Genomic DNA, 15,418 nt, shown 5'->3' with positions numbered 1-15,418 from the left:
AATCAGCAGTGTGTTTGTATAGACCTCCCCAGCAGCAATAGTAGCTGCTACTCTTACTCTTTTTATTATTTGTGGTACCAAGAAACATTAATATCAAAATGAAGTAATACCGAACTGGGGTTTTGTGGCACCAGCGCTGGGATGAGCTGGCGTCTGCCCAATGGTCCGAGTGCTTTGCTAATCAAGGCTTTACAAAGTCATTTCTTTTGATTGCTCTATAGTTAAACATTTTTATGTCTAATGGCGTAGTTGTGCATTTTTGAGTTACCTTTCAGAGGGCATCGTGGGGGACGGTGGGCTGGAAACCCCGGAGGTACCAACCAGTGGTGGCTCTGCCCAGAGGCTACGTGCCATGACTTTAATGTGATATGAAGACAGTGACGTACTAAATTAATAGGTTTTTAATAGTATGTAGATTTTTGTGTCCTCAGTGTCATTGTGATGCTCGTTGTGGATAATATTGTCACTTTTCTGAGAGACATGTTCTTCCCTCCTTTCTCATTGGTACAGACGCAACGGGCTGTTGGTTAATGAGCTGTTGTGGTTGGAGGAGGAAACGCGTTCTGGTGTTCTTTTCAAAAATAGTCAACTCATAGTAACCACAAGGGAGGATCTGTCCATAGGAAACAAAGTGGCAGCAGTTGCCAAAGACACCTGTCTAAATAGCTAAAAGAAAAATAATAATTGAAAAATGATGCAAATACATTACCTATGGAGATGCACGGGGTCTTCTGCACAGAAGAGAAACACAGTAACACTGGCAGAACAGTCTGGGAAAAAGAAGACTGTGACTGTTTTAAATTAATAATGCCTAAATGAAGACCCATCAGCTCCAGAAAATATTGTGAGGTGCCATATGAATATGTGGAGAATGATACAGCCCACTGGGAAAGCTGTCAGGAATTGGAGCGGAAGCCGAATCTATGGTATTCTGAAGAACTGAACTCAGAAGGAACATGGACATGTGTGACCACAAACACCAGCTGTGCATTAAGCCTGGGCCATGGCTTTAAACTATTCTTCCTCTTGAGTTTAAACTTCGAAATCAGGTGCTGCTGTCTTAAGCCCACCCAATGAGGCAGGTGCTGCAGCTGGTCTGGACATGTTGTGCCTGGCCAAAGGCTTTGTTGGCTCCAGCCACCTTCATCCTTGGGTCGTCTGAAAACGTCCTTTGAAATTCCTGCTGTTCTCTGCTCTTGCTACCTGGGTGTGTCCCCTGGCACCGTTTACCCAGTAGTCAGCGTCCACTTCAGGTTCTCAAACTATACAGAAATCTTAACTCTCTATAGAGTTTTAAATTATTGTATGCTGCCAGGTAGCTGAAGAAAATATACCTGGCTCTGATAATACCAAAGGTAATGAAACCTACTTTTCTGATTTGCTTTAAAAACAACAACAAACAAAGAAACCCATACAAAACCACCCCCTCAAAAAAAAAAACAAAACCAAAAACCACCTCCAAAACATAGCTACCAACACTTGTAGCAATTTTTAGACAAACAAATGCCATGTAATCCCCATGTCTGTCCCTCCCAATTCCTAGCACAGTTGTTGTTCCCTTTGATAATGTTTGTTAGTTGTCATGCTCTTTGCAGCCTCTCCCCACGTTGCTTACTGCATAATAAGGACCTTTGAAATCTGCCTTTGATTTGGTACCTGAAGCTGCAGAAGTTGTCTCAAAACTGCTAATAGCATTTATCTGACATTCAGTTTTAAGTATGGGGGATTTGTTTGCACTGTGCCTCACCGTTTGCATCCAGCAGACCAAAACTTGAAGTGCTAATGTGGAGAGAAGCTCCTCTGACCAAGAGAGTCGTCAGCCCAGAGCCCAGACCTGTGATCTGAGTCACATATTGTGGTCACGCTGTTGGGTGCCTTGTCCAAAAGGAGTCTGATTCAAGATGCACTAAAGCACAGTAGATGATTGGGGAGAAGAGAGCAGAGAATCTGCGTTGAAATGCCTCTGCAAAATGGTGTAGAAGTAAAATTATAAAGAAGCTGTGAATTAGGTGATGCTGAGGCATTAGCAGCAGCCGTTGCGGATGGACAGAAGGCTGTAGCAAAGCACATGGTGCCATCTGGAAAAGCAGAAGCTTTTCCAGAGCAGAGGGCTCAACACACAACCAAGGCCACTAAGAAGCTTTGTCCTGTCAGCCCCCTTAGGGGACTGCAGGAGGAACCTGCCGGGTCACCTGGCAGACGTGATTTTACAAGGGAAGTAGATGGGTAAGAGCAATTCTCCCAAAACAGCAAAAGCCCCACGTTAGGGTGGTGGGGAGCCTTGGGTAAGAATTATAAGCATTTCAAAGAAAAGTCCTCATCTTTTAGTTTGGTAGTTGCATAATTTTGGCCGAGCTGTGAGCTTTTCATATTTCTTCACCATGCAATGCAGAATTTTGCAGGTGCACATGTTGGGTGGGCAGCACCAGGAGAAACCCCAGAGCGGGACTTCAGAGGCGCCCAGTCCCGGCACCCCGAGCAGTGTCCACTGGTGGGTACCAAGGCTGGTTGGCCCTGTCCCTTGGCACCTTCTGGCTTGGAGTTGCATCTCTGAAGTGATGCTGCATCACTTGGGACAGGTGTGCTCCCACTGCCACAGCCCTACGTGTCATTCCAGAGAAGAAGTGGGTTTAACTTGTGATTTGGTGATCTTGCAGGGGAACATCAACCATGCGAGGGGCCACTGCCAACACGGTGCAGGCCAGACCCCAAAGAAAAGCAAGGGGCAGTAAGTCAGAAAGAATCCAATAAAACATGTTAAACTAACTTGGAGGCTGCAGCCATACAAGAAAATTCTATCATGTAGCAGGAGTTGGATTTACAGAGACATCTGAGTTTGCCAGAACAAAAGGAGATAGTTGCTCAGTTTTGGGGAACAAATCACTGGGCCCTCATGTTTGTCGTTTTTATTTGGTTATGGTTTTTTTTTTCCTTCATGTCCCTTCTCTGGCTTATAGTTTTCTATATGTATGAACTGAAAACAGCATAATTTCTGATGCATTGGGACTGGGGAAGCCCACAGACCAAGAAATTGCATATTCTTCATGTTCTTCAGGCAGAAGAATGTGTGTAAGCCTCACCAACAGATCTTTTAGGTCCAGCTGCAGATTTTTTCCTGAACCAGCATGTGCCGTTTGTTGTAGCCTTTATTTAGGAATTAAACTGGATAAGGTTTACTTCTCTACAGAGACATGAAGCAAAACAGGGGAGTTTTCTCATTGCCAGAGAAAAGAAGCTGCTGCTTGTAGTGGATGTTCCGATAACTGTGTTTTGGCAGATCTGTTAGTGATGGCAAGATCTGAGGAGGGGAGAGGAAGACACTTCTTCAGGGGTGGCAGTACCGAGGGCAACTGTTTTGAATTCTATTAAGTAAGAATTTAATCTCTGACAGAGAAAAGTATCTTGCTAGTTTGGGTTGTTTTGATTGGCAGTGAATTCCAATCTTGTAAAAATTTAGATTAATGGATTCTTTTATCTGTACTTTACTTGTGGAGAAAAATGGTATTGAGGATTTCCTCTAGAGATATGCTGACTTGCCCAAAAGTAAAGGGAGTAATTTACAGACAGGGCCAACTGAGGATTTCACTCTTTACATTGCAGTGCATTTGCTTCAACTTAAATATATCCTTTAAAATATTACATCAGCTTATGTTACATTGACAGTGACAAATTCCTAAGGCAATAGAATGTATAACGATTTAAGTCAACTTCTGAAACCAGGGCACAGTGAGCATAACTGTAAACATTGGGGTTTGCATAGCTATTTTTATTGGAAGGTTTCTCACTCATTAAAACACCGTATAGGGTCAGGTCCAGTCCCACGTCTTCCCGGGGACACTTCCATGGGCTCAGTCCCCACACAGCTGGGAAGAGTCTTACTGGAGGTGTTGCATATTTAAATGATCAAGGGCTGTAGACATTGATTTTGATCAAGACTTACGCAAAATGTCCTAAAAAGTAATTTCCTGATCAGATTTTTAAATATCATGTGGAATGTTCCTAGAGATTATAATTGTATCAGGGTAGAAATCCAGGATAAAGCTACTGTATGTAAATGATTCTCAAAATGCAGGGTAAGTGGAAATTAGGACATCTATTGATGTAATGGATGGATGCCTTTAGCTGTCAAGACAAATACTAGCAGTGTTAACTACTGGATGCTTAATGAGTTGATAACAGAAGAACAAACTGTCTTTTATTACCTTAATTTTTCCCTTAGTACTCAATGGTATGTTTTGCTTTGGCTGGCTCAGGTACAGTAATTGTTGAAAAACACCTTTGATGATACTATATAAATTAAAGTGTAGGAGTTTACACATTCTTTTTTTTTTTTTTTTTTAAAGTCTCATCGCTCTGTTACTTGTTTTCCAGTGGCTGTTGAGGAATTAATATTTTATCAAAATTGAGAACTTCTACTTATAAATCAAAGTACAACAAACTGTATATTTGGCAAACACCATGAGATGTGTCCTCTGGCAATATGGCTAAATGTAACTTCTTTGGCATGGCTGTCTAAATAGATTAGAATAGTTGAGAGTGGGATAGTTTGATGGATGGATAATCCTTATGGTTCCTTGGTGAGGCCTTCGATGTGTCGAATGCTGAATGGTTCTATAATGTGTGCTGTTGGAGGGTGTGGACAGAAAGCCAATGTCCCTGATACAGTCCCCATCAAGTTGTTTTGAGAAGGGGAAGCATTGTGGACCACATTTTGCTTTTTGTTAATCCATGTGCGTAATTGAGACCAGAGAGGTGGCTGGCGTTGCACTTGGTAAATGTCTCTGTCCCATTGTTTTTTGTAGCACTCGTGTAGGGTAACGACAGAGAGATCTAAAACAAAGTCATTTGAATCTGCAGAAGGATCACACAAGTTATTTTGCTTTGTTTTTCCATTTCACACATTATGTCCTTGTTTGAGTTTTGCCTGACTTGCGTTTGAGTCGCCCAGTTTTGCCTCGCTTCAGCCCAAGACTGTAAAGCAGATCTAGCTCAATCAAAACTTGATTCTGTCAGCTTGGGAAGTTAATGATTTTTTGTCAGAACTAATCTGTCATTTTGCATAATGTTACAAAAGTCCTGAATTCTCATACTACTTGTGTATCACTTCTACTTTTGGTTAAGTTTATGTAAAAGAGCTTATAATATTCTCTAAAATTTTCACAGTATTTTCAGTAGATTATTTTGAATACATGAGCCTTTTTGCTTTTCCGTTTCCATGTAGTAATGTAATTAGGATGTCATGGGGATGTTCTAGTGCACTTGTATTTCCACGTGTGCTCCTGACATAAGGTGATTTTTGTTGTTACACGTTTATTTGATAAACGTTTTGTGCATAACAAAATGCTACAGATTCTTTTGGTTCAGTATTGACCTTCGTAGTACACGGGGAAAAAATAAGAATTAAGATAAATGGTGGAAATTTTGTTTTCTTGATGATAAATTCCTCCTTAGATGATTTTATTTGCTCAGGAGCTATATACAGATGTTATGCGATTTAATGTTTCTACTGACTGGCTCCCCTTCCTTCTTGCTACTTGCCAAACCACTGCACAAACATAAAAAATGGTTGATGCTTCCTTGTCTGAAGGCTCTTCTATAGGTACCATAGGTTGTTGAGACCCATGACACTGCACCATAAAGTAAAAAATGGAATTCCCATTCCTTTCTTTGTAATTTTATTTTAATATTGATTAGCCATGACACTTAAATTCAAAGTGCAGAAGTAGTATGGTTTGTTGTTATCATATACACATACAATGTAAATGATAAGAGATTGGAAATGTTATGAAATATTTGCTTTCATAAAGTGCATCTTATCTGTTTGGTGCTAGATAACAAGTTCTAGCTTTTATTGAAGTTTTTAAGATTAACAAAAAAATAAAGGAAAAATACAGAAAATAAAGATGGAAATTAAATAAGTTGATGTAAAAAAACACACAAGCATCAAATAGTGTCAGAATCAGGGACAGTTAAGAATTCATGGGCTTCTGTATAAAATTAGATTCTGGGTCAGTGCAAGTCAAGAGAATTTAGTCTCAATAAAATCATAGATGCAACCAAAATGACAAGACTTGGAGTAAATCATTTGTAACCCGTGCCATCACATTTTGTTGCCTCAGTGTAAAGGCTAGAAATGGCTGTATTTTGTGGCAACGCAGGGAACAAAAGCTTGTCTTTCGGGTGTAGAATCCCTCCAAGAAAGTACTGCCCGCAAAATAATGAAGAAAGTTAATTTCTGTGAGAGAAGGTCATTCTGGTGATCTCCAGCTTTCCTTTACCAGCATTTTTTCTTCATGCAATAAAGCGATGTCTGTAAACTGAAACGGATGGAGTAATATGCAGAAAGCGATATCCTTTTACAAAAAACTTGGAACGACTTCCAGGTGCTGCTGCCAATGCAAGTCACAATCCAAATGACCCTCTCGTTAAGGGCAGTAAATTTGCACAGAAAAGTGCCCTGAAGCAAACAGATATTTCAGCCAATAAGCCTGATGTTTTGATCTTTCTGTATCAAGCGCTCCACTTCTGGCACATGCCCTCCTCTCTAAGGAACTACACTCCTTTACTGAAAATGTTAAGAGAATTGGAGCAGTAGGAGAGGCTGCGTGGAGGGGCTGGATCAGGAGCATGTGGGGTCAACTTCACCCCTCCTGGGTCCAGGTGCAACACTACATGTCCTTTGATCCAAGAAGGATTTGTTTTTTCTGCCCGGGCTTCAGCAGGAAGATCCATGAGTGCCAAATTCAGATTTACTCTGGTTTATTGCCCTAGCGAAGCGGCAGCGCTGGTGCGTCAGATGGGTGAGGCAGGGTGGCATCTTCTCTGACACGTGTACGGCTTCTTCCTACGGCCACGGTTGGCCCATCCAGAACAAGGTTTTCAGGAGCACAGAGCCACTGTTGAGTCATAAAACTAAGAGGAAAGTCACTGGGACTAAACTTAGCTCTGTGCTGGCAGGCTTTTGAAAACTGGTCTGGGCTTAGAGAGCACTGGGAAAGTCAGATTGTTGTCAAATCAGTGGACTCTGTGCTGGGCTCCCAGCGTTGCTGGTTTGTTCTGTGTCGTTTCACGAAGGATCATTGCACCTGCTACTAATTGCGATGTGGATTATTAATAATGAAAGAGTTTTCAAAATCTCATTTATTTCCCATGCTTCTGTCTGCTTGAACAGTAGCTGTGGATTTATCAGGTTGCTGAATCAATTTGTCAGCTATTTATTCTCTTCACTTATTAACTGTTTTAAAAATCTCCTTTTCTATTTAAATGTTCTTTCATTGTGCATTGGTGCGTATGTGGTTAAGAACAACAAAACGGAGTTGTTCATAGGCAGATTCCAGTTGACTTTACCTTCAGTGTCTCACTTCTTTGTATTTATAAATGCAAGAAGTGTTGTGCAGATGCACAAGACGTAGTTTGTGCCCTCAAGAAACAGCAGAAACAAAACCAGGCAAGCACTTGAGTTTCTGAGACGGGAAGTAGAAGAAAAATAAAGCTGGTGAGCAGTACATAGCTTGCTACTTCCACATATGTTTGGTTAAAGGTGAGAATGTGTAGTGCTTGCAAACAAGGATTTTTAGGAGTGATTAGGATGGTTGTTCTTGCACTTGAGACTCGGCAGGGCACTGTTCTTTGTTTACAACTCAGGATTGTTTTATACCTGCTACTGTTACTGGCAACAGCTGAGAATAACTGAGTGTCAATAAGGGAAGATGCTCTGCTCTCTATATAACGCCCACCTCGGTTTTGTTTACTTTCTGCATTTGACAATAGTTTGTGTCTTCTCAGTTGCAATGTTATCCGTGTCCCATCAGTCAGCCCCGTTCCCTGTTGTTTATGTGGGTATTTCACTCCATGTCAAGAGAAGAAATGTTTAAATATGGGAAAATGCAATTTTTTTTCCACAGAATAACTCCCATCCACAAGTGGGGGAGAAGTGAAGTCCAGGGCAAGTGTGGTAACTTGCTGCATTTGTTTTATTAAAAACGCCTTTAATTCACTGAAGAGAAGTGCAACAAACTGCAAGTTGACGGTGTCAGTTCTGAGAATAACTTCACTTGATGACGCTGTATGGTCGCTGCTGCCGATTAAATAAAGTTCCCTTTTCTTTCAGGATCAGAGCCACACACAAGTCTCCCAGTATCGCCAGGACCACTCGCTGATTATGAGATCTATTGTCCATATGACCGACGCCGCTCACTCGGGAATTCTGGCTCCCTCTCAGCTCACCACCATTAACCAGTCGCAGCTCAGTGCGCAGCTGGGCCTGAATTTGGGAGGCACCAATTTGCCACACACTTCTCCCTCCCCTCCTGCCAGTAAATCAGCCACTCCTTCCCCATCCAGCTCTATAAACGAAGAGGATGCAGATGAATCCAACAGAGTAAGTTGTTCTGTGCGCTGGGGTGAGGAAGCTTTACACGCTGCATTTTCCCGAATGTGGCAGCCGCAATGTGGTCAAATAAAATATACAAACGTTACAGTGTAGTGGAATGGGATTCCTTTGCTGTTTAGCTTCTTTCCATAATACCACCGTAATAATAAAAGTAAGGCTATACATATATATATTTGGTTGGATACATTCATAATTAGTTTCAGATTTTATCGATCTGGTGAATCTCTTTACTCATCAGCTTTCGACAGTTGTGTCATTCGGGTATTCTCTGGAGTCATGTAAAACGTTGCTGCATTTAGATAGAAGTAAAATAAGCTTTCTTCTAACCGAACATTTAGTTAATTTACATTTTGCTTTAAAGAAATCTGATATAAAAGGAAAAATGTATCAACAAAATAAAACACAGAAGTTATTATAGCAGTATATTTAAAGGGCCTCATTTAGACTATTCCATGAAAGGTTTTCTCATTAAGTTAATGGAAATTTGGCATATGTAAAGATCATTGTAAAGGATCCTCAAAATATCAAAGTAAAATGACTATCATAGCCATGTTTACAGTGAGTAGTAACTATTTGTGCATTTACTTCCAGCAGATCTGATGAGATTAAGCTGAGACTAAGTACCATTTGGTAGGAGAAAGACTCTCCAAAATGTTGCCTACATAGTAGTTTTACCCATATATTATTAAGCCAGACTGTCAATAATTTTTTGGCATTAATCTGATTTATTTCAAGCATATATTGACTGTTCTTGTTCTTACGGTTTCTTAGGCTACTGGAGAAAAAAGAGCTGCCCCAGATTCTGGCAAGAAGCCCAAGACTCCGAAGAAGAAGAAAAAGAAAGATCCCAATGAGCCACAAAAGCCAGTGTCAGCATATGCCCTTTTCTTCAGGGATACACAAGCTGCGATTAAAGGGCAGAACCCGAATGCTACATTTGGAGATGTTTCAAAAATAGTCGCATCGATGTGGGACAGTTTAGGAGAAGAACAAAAACAGGTAAAAAGTTGATGCAGGGCTGTGTCACAAGAAGTAAATTACTAATCCTTATAAAACATCCTCCCGTCTCTGCTCTGAGTAGACCGCGCTACTTGCTGATGCAGGTCTTTTGCTCTGCAGAGCTACACTGATCTTTGAACCTGCTGAAGACTTGGCATCTAAAAAACACTTTGCAGTAAGAGCCAGTAGGTAGCATTAAATGGCTCTCTTTAAATTTAAAAGGACGGTCTATAAAAATCTCGGGTGATATTGTCCTAGAGCCCTGTTGAGACCATCTTTTGATGATTCCCATTTCAAAGCTCTTGTTTCCTGTTAATCAGAAGTTAGATTAAAAAGGGGAAGGTACAGCACATTTACCATTTTCCTTTGATCTGCCGGCTGAATTTGTCACAAAGCCTGTTGATTTCCCACCTTTGAAGCCAATCCTCGGTCCCTCATCCCAGTGCCATGTGTGACACCAGTTGGTACAGAATGATGGGTTTTGAAAACATGATGAGTTTTGTTCTTCCTTGGGGTTTATTCTTCTTTCTGTACACATGTAACTCCTACGCATGGATTGAAGGAAAAAAAGTCTCCTTTAGGGCCATTTGCCTGTTGCTACTCGGTGCAGCTCCCAGTTACACTTAATGGAAGCTGCGATGGAAGAGGAGATTCTTGTGTAGGACACCTCTGGCAAGATATAATTCTTGTTTGTGAAATACAGTTGGAAGCTTTTAGTCTGATCTAACAGACAATGGTGAAAAGGATTTAAAGGTGAACTTTAGATTAAAATGCAGGTTAATTTACTTTTTGCCTGACTGTGCTTGTTTCACTCATTGGATTCTCTAATATCGGCTTTGGGAATGTGGATGGTCCAGGCTCTGTGAACCACTTTTCTAAAAGTATAAAGATTTTTTTATATGTACTTCAAATATTTGTTAAAAAAAAAACCCATTGCCTAGGCAATTTTTGCCTATTTTATATTACTTCAGATACTTTTTAGCATCTGAAATACTCAGTGTTCTAATATCCTTGTTACTTAGAGTCATTAAAATATCATTTCCTGGGGAGGTAAAGTGTGCACAGGGAGTCTTGTCAAACAGTTGGCTGCTGTAGCAGCTCTTTCTATTCATGATGAATCAATATAAATTGTGTTGCAAGTCCAACAAGTAGACCTGAAATTCTGGGACCGACTGCAAGAATGTTTAGATCTTTCAGGGAAGAAAAAGCACATGTAACAGTGGAGTGTTTCAAGGTGTTTTGGTCTGTTTTCTGTTTCTTTGCAAGTGATTTTTGAGAGCATTCTGGCAAAAATGTCTCAGTAATTGAAGGTGGTGAAATTGTGGTCTCTTTTAATAGGTTTATAAAAGAAAAACTGAAGCTGCCAAAAAAGAATACCTAAAGGCACTTGCTGCCTATAGAGCAAGCCTTGTTTCTAAGGTAAGCTGAATAATGCCTTCAGTGTAAAGCAAATCCGCTTTTGGCAATGGTGTTTAAATGGGGAGGGGGGTTACACGAAATAAAAGTAGAATCCTAGGATTTCTGCGGTACAGCCCTACAAAAAGTGCTGCTGCTCTCTCACGGCACAGTAATTATTACAAACCAATAACTTTGTAAATGTACTTCTCCATTTATCTGTGGAAGCAAAATAATGCACTTCAAACGTAAAATTCAGTCCTGAAAAATCTACTGGCCTTTTGCCAGGGGCATTTGCCAGCTATTTGCAGAGTTTGGGTTTTCCTCAAGTGCTGCTTCTCCCAGGACAGCCTTGCTTTGCGTGGAGCTGGGGAGCAGTTATCGGGTGACAAAGCCGAAGTATTTCTTGCAGGTGAGGGGAAAAAAAGCTGTGGTGGCTCTGAATTTGAAGAGTACTTACAAATGGACTGGCTGGCAGGGAGCCACGTGGAGTATTTTAGCAGATCCTGAGTTAAAACTCACGAAGAAAACAAAGCTCTGCTGTCTTATTTGAGAATTTACCTTTTTAACCAGCAGTGCTACGCTAGTTGTAGATTTGAATACCGTAAATAGAAATATGCTCATAACCATCTAAAATATGGGTAAAAATTAATCAAGGTGGTTGTTTCTCTAATAATATTTCATAAAGATCAGTTACAAAAACATCTTTGATCACAAGAAAGCAACAGAAGAAAGTGATGCTAACTCCTGAGAATACTGATTTGAATGTACAGCTGCAGAGCATTAGTAAATCACACACAAATTTGCTGTGTATTTTAATTAATGCTTGGAAATACAACAGCAGAAATTACACACGTGCATTCTTGAAAGCTGGAAGATTTCTTATCCTCGTGCTGAGAAGCTGCATTTGTCTGTCTCTAGGATTTAGATGATATTCTCAAAGCCTTTAGTAGCACGATGCCAAGTTCAATGGCAGCTGGATTTCTAAATTCCTTTGAGGGAATTTATTTTGTCAGTCCTAAGTTCCCTTTTCAAAACCATCAGAAATCATGTTTTCTCCCAAAATCTATGGGACTTGGGCTGTCGAGTAACTTGTGGGAAGACTCAGGGTGTTGCCTTTGTATATCAGGACTCTAGGCAAATATACTGTATGTGTACAACGCAGACATGTAAATTATGAGAGATGAAGCCTGCCTTTGGTGCTTAAATATATCTAATTCAAACATACACAGTATATCTAAATATACCTAGTAAAACTGTGCCTTCAAAGGCATGATAAACTGGTGAGGGGAATTTGCTTCTGCTGATTTGTCTCCCAAAGAACAGGAGGGTTTTGGAAACATAAATACTGAAAGTGTTAGGCCCTTTTTAGCTCTTCCAGCCCCGCAGTATACGTGACATCTGTGACTTTCTGGTGTTGAAGAAGGGCCCACGTTAGATTTTTGTCCAAGTAAGAACCCATGGTACCATATACGGAGGCAGATGAAGAGGTGATGTAATGGATCCATGATCTTTTTCAGATTGTTGATTTATCTTTTCTGATAGAAAACGGGGGGTGAAAAAGTCTTCCTGAATAGCTGTGACTTTTATTTTCATGTAAACAGTAACAAGGTGGTTTTTTTCTGCTAAAAACACAATGAATTCCTTTTCCAAACACAGGCTGCTGCAGAATCTGCTGAGGCCCAGACAATTCGTTCTGTTCAGCAGACGCTGGCATCCACCAATTTGTCTTCCTCCCTTATACTGAATACGTCTCTTTCTCAACACGCAACAGTATCGGCATCTCCTCAAACTCTGCAACAGTCCCTCCCCAGAGCGATCGCCCCAAAACCCCTAACAATGAGACTGCCGATGAATCAGAGCGTAGCTTCTGTCACCATTGCCCCAAACATGCCAACAAACATTGCAGCTCCCTTGATAAGCTCGATGGGAACAAATATGGTGGCAACACCGTCTTCATCTCAAGTCAGTCCCTCAATGCAAAGCCAGCAGCACCAGATACAGCAGCTCCAGCAGCAGCAGATGCAGCAGATGCAACAGCAGCAGCTACACCAGCACCAAATGCATCAGCAAATACAGCAGCAGATGCAACAGCAGCATTTCCAGCACCACATGCAACAGCATTTGCAGCAGCAGCAGCAGCATCTTCAGCAGCAGATGAATCAGCAGCAAATGCAGCAGCAGCTGCAGCACATGCAGCTGCAGCAGATGCAGCAGCAGCAGCTGCAGCAGATGCAGCACCAGTCGCAGCCTTCTCCTCCGCAGCACTCCCCGCAGATCACCTCTCCCCTCCCCGCCATCGGGAGCCCCCCGCCAGCCCCCCAGCACCAGTCGCAAATACAATCTCAGACACAGACTCAAGTCCTTTCGCAGGTCAGTATTTTCTGAAGAGCAGTGATCTTGTGTGATGGAGGCGCAGGGGCTAAACCATATTTGGCTGAAAACTGTAAATTGTTGATGGTAGTTATGCAGGGATGCATAACAGATCAAATGATCCTCTTAAGTGTCTATTAGATAGGCAATAAAGAACTACAATGTAGCTGTGTATCATCTTTTAGCTGACTATAAATCTTTTCTTTTTTTTTTTAATAAAAAAGCTGTGCTCTTTTTCATGTGATGCCTTTTTAATTTATTTAAGCTTTACCTACAATATGTGAATCAAATGGCCTAATAAATACCTGGACCTTATGACTGCAAAATGGTGTTTCAGAGTTATATGATATAACCCTTCTTTCTCCAAAAGTGAATAATGCACTCCAAGGCAGTATGAACTCATGAAGCCCTTAAAGCACAGTTGTAACTACCTGTAAAATGATGATTGCATTTCATACAATCATACTTGTATGACATGAGTTAGTTGATGGCATTTTTTGTCATGAAAAAATAAAGTAAATCACAGATTTTTGCCAAAGCTCTTAATTTTTTTCTCTCCTAAATGTCTGCAGAAAAACAAATGCAAGTAACTGAACCTAAATGTTTGACCCAACCTTTCACTTTGTTTCTCCAAATAAACCTGCCATAGTTTGTAAGAAAATATATATTGACATTTATGCTCCTACGTTAATTCCAATTACAGAACAAATGTGAATATTATATTCTGTGTGGAAGTGATGAGTTTCAGATTTAATACACTGTATTTTTAAAAGGGAAATGCACTTAAATAAAACTGTTATTACAGAAAGCTAAGAGAAAAATGCAAGAGTTTTTAATACGCTGTAAAACCAGTAGAATATTTAAATGGAACTCCACAACCGAATAATCAATGTAAATATTTTCTTTAAAAGTTGTAAGTTTTCATATCATGTGTTGTAAAGTTTTCATAAATGAGGCTTTAATGTAAACACTGGTAACATGAATTATTAATTGCTACATTGCTTATTGTGTTTTTATGCTGTTTTATACTTTTTTATGAGTTATGATAGCAGCAATTAAGTTGTTTGTATTTTGCTTATCTAAAATAAATGCTTTTATCTTGCTATAGAATAAACACATTTCAGTAAAACCGATGAGCACAAGTCTTTGATACAAAACCCACAAATGTTGCTTTAATGAAAACACTTTCTCGGCAAATTTCTTTAACTTTTTGGGTTTTTATTTTGTCAGACATCCTGGGTAAATACCTACTGATCGGAACGGAGTGTGTGATCAGCTCGTGTATCCACAGAGGTGCTGTGGATCCTGTGCAACTTCTCTGAGGTCTCTGCGCCTTATTTCAGAGAGAGCAGGTGCTGGAATGACAAAGGCTTGGTGGACCCTGTGTTACACTGAGCCGCAGGAAAGGACAGCAAACCTCTCCCAGCAGTGGCGGTCAGAGATGCAAATAAGCACAAACTGTGGGTTTCTTTGCATCTTTGAGTTTCAGATGTAAATGCGGCCACTGCCATGGGCTTCCCATCCATAAGCCCCTGACTCAGCTTATCCCAAGTTGTCCAGCTTGTCTTTTATCATAGAAGTCAGAGGGGTGGAGAGGGCAGGTATTTGAAGGATTTGGAAATTTCACATCCAGTGTGTTGTCAGAGTGTTTGTGCTGTTTATACATTTTTACTCTTGACAAAGAGGAGAAATCCTTTCTTTTCTTCTTCCCTTTCTTTGCCTGCAGTAGCTGGGCTGCGAGAGCGGTCTGACCACTATCCCCAGTTGTCTTGCATGATTAATTACAGCATCTGTCCTGTCAGAAGCTATAATGAAGAGGTCTTGATAAAAATTGCAAATTACCACTGGCAACAATCTTAAACTGCTTATGATAAAACCAAAATTAAAACCAGCAAGTGTCAAACCTGAGCAGAATCCTAATCCTGGCTGAGGCAGTGTCCATGGCTGCAACCAAAAAATAATGGAATATGGAGCCCCCAAAAAGTTGCAGCCAGACTTCAGGGAAGAGGTACGATACCATCTGAGTTTATTAAGAATGAATTCAGTTTTCAATATTTCATCATCCTCAGGTACTCTGTTTATTATGTACGAATATTGAACAGCAAGAGATTCTAATTATAAATTTATAGATTTTTCTTGGAGCAGGAAAAAATCATGTATAAATTGAAGCTTTTCATAATAGGTGTTAGTTGACAGCTACCCACGCTCCTAATAGCCGTGGTGCGATATCTCATCTTGTCTGGGACGGGGGGTGTTTAT

The 15,418-nt window shown here is 40.6% G+C and overlaps 1 protein-coding gene across 4 annotated transcripts in view; it reads left to right on the top strand.

Moving 5' to 3' along the window:
• The window catches only part of TOX3 (TOX high mobility group box family member 3), a 73,549-nt gene extending 59,261 nt beyond the window's left edge, over positions 1 to 14,288 (top strand). For all 4 annotated transcript variants that reach the window (XM_065848264.2, XM_065848263.2, XM_071814467.1 and 1 more), the window contains exons 4-7: positions 8,111 to 8,380; positions 9,164 to 9,391; positions 10,730 to 10,810; positions 12,446 to 14,288. In XM_065848264.2, coding sequence (XP_065704336.1) covers positions 8,111 to 8,380; positions 9,164 to 9,391; positions 10,730 to 10,810; positions 12,446 to 13,174 — 1,308 coding nt within the window. In that variant the 3' untranslated portion in view covers positions 13,175 to 14,288. The remainder of the gene's footprint in view (positions 1 to 8,110; positions 8,381 to 9,163; positions 9,392 to 10,729; positions 10,811 to 12,445) is intronic.
• Positions 14,289 to 15,418: the final 1,130 nt, after the last annotated feature.

This window comes from Patagioenas fasciata, chromosome 13, assembly GCF_037038585.1.
Source record: "Patagioenas fasciata isolate bPatFas1 chromosome 13, bPatFas1.hap1, whole genome shotgun sequence".
Classification (NCBI taxonomy): Eukaryota; Metazoa; Chordata; class Aves; order Columbiformes; family Columbidae; genus Patagioenas; species Patagioenas fasciata.
The sequence above is the reverse complement of the archived record's forward strand: the minus strand, read 5'-3'. Positions and strand labels throughout refer to the sequence as shown.